General features: G+C 34.5%; 1 protein-coding gene across 1 annotated transcript; it reads right to left on the bottom strand.

Moving 5' to 3' along the window:
• On the bottom strand, positions 253 to 1095 carry LOC107647537 (B3 domain-containing protein At2g24670-like). The gene has a single exon (XM_016351608.1). The coding sequence runs from the start codon at positions 1093 to 1095 to the stop codon at positions 253 to 255; it is 843 nt and encodes a 280-aa protein (XP_016207094.1).

Genomic DNA, 3586 nt, shown 5'->3' with positions numbered 1-3586 from the left:
TCCCTACAACCGTACTTGTGACACTAATTAACTTACTTAAGACCCTATAAGCACCATCCTCCCCTATTAGATTAGGGCTCTTGGAGAAAGTAATGAGTCTTGACAGAAGTAAGGAACAGAGGTTGAACTAGAAGTCTTGGAGAAAGTAATAACTCGACCAACGGGAGAGGAACAGAGGCCGAACCCAGTGCAAGGAGGGAAAGAAGTCTTACTAGAATGCCCTACTCCCTTCATGTTCCCCCGCTCACAAGCTTAGCAAGTCTTGATTTCATTGCAAGGCTCAAAAGGTTCAGAGCCTACATGATGGAGAAGAAAATAAAACTTATTGGCGGCATCATTGAAGCACCAAATGTTGAGAAGATGATCTTTCCTGAGATGATTCCTCCTAGCAATGTCGCACCAAGAAGAACTCGCTAGATTATAAGTTGATGCAGAGGTCATATTCCACTTCTTCAGAACCTGATCATGGCACACTTCACCTGACGGTTCTATGAGCCCTACTTTCATCCCAATCAGCCGCCCCTTCCCATCCCGAGCCTCAAGAATCCTCAGAATCTCCGCGTCTTTGTGTGCCAAGAACTTGCACTCCTCGTTTATCTGCTTCTCCGGCATCGCCAACCGGCTGTTATTAGGCTCCAAATCAGTCTTTGTTAACTTCCTCTGCATCACAAAAGTTACATCAAATCCTTTCAATGAAGCTATAATCGCCTTGAAAATTTCCGGAAGCTCTGGAATATCAGTCTTTGTTGTTGATGTAGATGCTAATGTGGATCCTGTTGAAGGTGATGATGCAGCATTCTTCTTATCCGGCGTCCTCTTGTCTTTATTCTTTTTCATGCTTGCCTTTCCAAGAGAGTGGTGCAGCTTCAAAGCTTTGAAGAACCTCTTGAGTACAGCGTGGTCCTCTTTGCGGTAGAGACTCTGATTTGCCTTAATTGCTGCCCGGTTCACTTTGCAGTACTCCGGATTCTGCAGGGACACTAAGACGTCAATTCTTGTAAGGCGGAATGGATTCGGAGCCATAGCTTCTATTGTTTTCAAATCCAGCTTCAACAACTCCTTCAAAGTTTTCTTGCTTCTCATCTTGGCAACCATGATTGACACTAGAAACACTTTCCAAAAACAGGTTAGGCTTTCTTTCACAAGAATGTGAGACTCATGAATCAGAATTAATAGGATGTGCTTTATTTATAGTTGAAGGCTTTAAGCTATGATATAATTAAATACTTTCTGTTTTTAAAAAATCAATTACGGAAGATTTTGATTGATTTTAATCTGTGTAAGTTTAATTTAAGATATGATATGATAAGATTCTGTTTCAAAATAATTATTTGATATGACCAGGTTTAACTGGACACAACACAAGTTTTCATTTGAGTTCGTTTTTGTTCTTTCCAGATTGGTTTTCATTTAAGTTTAACTGGACAGTGGATACACACAGTTTTAACTTTTAATTGAATGTTAGATATGATTTGAATTTTGATTTGAAAAATTTTCTTCTGTAAGGTTTTAACTGATTTTTCAACCCAAACATTTTTCTATCACTTAACTGATTTTTTTTTCTCGTAAAAAAAAAGAAACAGATTTTCTTTTATTTCCCTTTTTTTGATCTCTCGTCTTTTTGTTGAAAGAAAAAAAAAAAAAAGAAAACAAAGTTTTGGAGAAACAAATCCTCATTTTTTAATATCTTGACTCTGTTGATTTCCAATCTTTTTAACCAAGACTAGTATTTAAACAAAGTTTCTACTACACTTTTTTTTTAGTGTTTCCTGTTAGTTGATGTGTGTATCTTTTCTATTCATGTGTTGTGCAGACTGGACTATTTGTATATGACATTTTCTGCAGTGAGTGCTTTTGAGTTCTGAGAATTTGTACTGATTCTTTGAAGAACAAATGTCACAAGCTAGTTGAACAATAATGACAAAATACTACTTTAATTTTATGATATCTCTCTCCTTTCATTTTGTTTCTTTAACAAACATGAGCAGTGTTATTCATTCTGCAGCAATTGTGTGGTGGCCTTTGTTTTGTCCATGTCAAGAATGAAATTTGTTCCCTCCAATTTCCCTCTCAACCTTTCAAACTTAAAGCAGTGTGGTAAGGTAAGGCAATTCAATTTCTAGATGTAAGCCTTTATTGGCATAATTGAGTCATTTTATTCAGTTTATCCAATTCAATCTCTCATTAGAAGTATAGATAAATGTAAAGCACTTGTTTAAGAGCGATTGAAAATATTACATGGATGGATATTAGTCTGCACTCACTGCAACATATTGGTTGCTACTTTTGGCAAATCATGTTCTTTGGGTTAAACAAATCATGTGTTATTACATCAATGGTTCTACTCATATTAAACCGACAGATTCTCAAACAAGCAGAGTCCTATAAATAAATCTTTGGGTTAAGTGCTACTTGGCTTTTAATGCTTACTTTGATCTGAAATTTTGATTAGTCCAGATATTGATTATTCTTCCCCTCATGACAGAGAGAGGTTTTCTGCATAGTCCATGAGAAATTTGGTGCCTCTTTAAGTAACTAAGTAACCAAGTCCTTCAATTTGGCCTTTCATTCTCTCCTCACTTCTTGCTCCAATCAGGTACACTTCTTTGTTTTCATTTACTACCCCCTAATAGCACCTTTCTATTTGTAAAATTGATCACTAATCTTCCACGAGGATTTAGGTTAATATGATGCTGGTACCCTTGTATTTTACCCTTACTTTTTTCATGCTGCAGGATCCTAAATACTATATGCTAAAGGAAGACGTTAGTCCTTGTATATTTGGTCCAGTAGAGAAGCAGAGATGGTCTTATGCTTGTGCAAAGCAGATGACCGATAGGCTAATATATGGTAAAGAATCTACTTTTTCTCTTTTTAATGGACCCTCAAACTGGGAAGAAAGTCTGCTATGTCCAATTTCCTCAGAGATTTGATGGTATTGATACACATGATCGGTATGCTAACAGGAACACAGTTTTCTTTGAATCAGAATTTATAGGATGTGCTTTATTTAGAGTTTAAGCTATGATAGAATTAAATACTTTCTGTTTTTAAAAATCAATTACAGAAGATTTTGATTCATTTTAATCTGTGTAAGTTTAATTTAAGATATGATATGATAAGATACTATTTTAAAATAATTCTCTGGTATGATCCTAGTCTTTAATATCACAATTGACAGGTTTAACTGGACACAACACAAGTTTTCACTCGACTTCGTTTTTATTGTTTTCAAATTCGTTTTCGTTCAAGTTTAACTGGATAGTGGATACACATAATTTTAATTGAATGTTAGATATAATTTTAATTTTGATTTGAAACTAAATTTCTTCGGATTATCTTTATTTCCCTTTTTTTTCCTCTCTTATCTTTTTGTTGTTTCTAAGTTAGTTTTCACTCAAGTTTGACTGGATACTCAGTTTTGCTTTGATTTTAGACACGTTTACAAGATCAAGAGGAAGTCTTGTCTGTTTTAATGGCTCCTTTAGTAGTTTGAAGTTTGAAATAAAACTTAAAATTTAAATTTATATTTTATATTTTATTTAAATTTAAATAAAGATAATTATGTATTTATATTTATATTTTA

This window comes from Arachis ipaensis, chromosome B06, assembly GCF_000816755.2.
Source record: "Arachis ipaensis cultivar K30076 chromosome B06, Araip1.1, whole genome shotgun sequence".
In the NCBI taxonomy this organism is placed as follows: Eukaryota; Viridiplantae; Streptophyta; class Magnoliopsida; order Fabales; family Fabaceae; genus Arachis; species Arachis ipaensis.
Note: the sequence above shows the minus strand (reverse complement) of the source record. Positions and strands in the feature narration are given on the sequence as shown.

Coding starts and splice junctions, on each gene's coding strand:
- LOC107647537 (XM_016351608.1), bottom strand. CDS start 1,095: ATGGTTGCCAAGATGAGAAGCAAGAAAACTTTGAAGGAGTTGTTGAAG.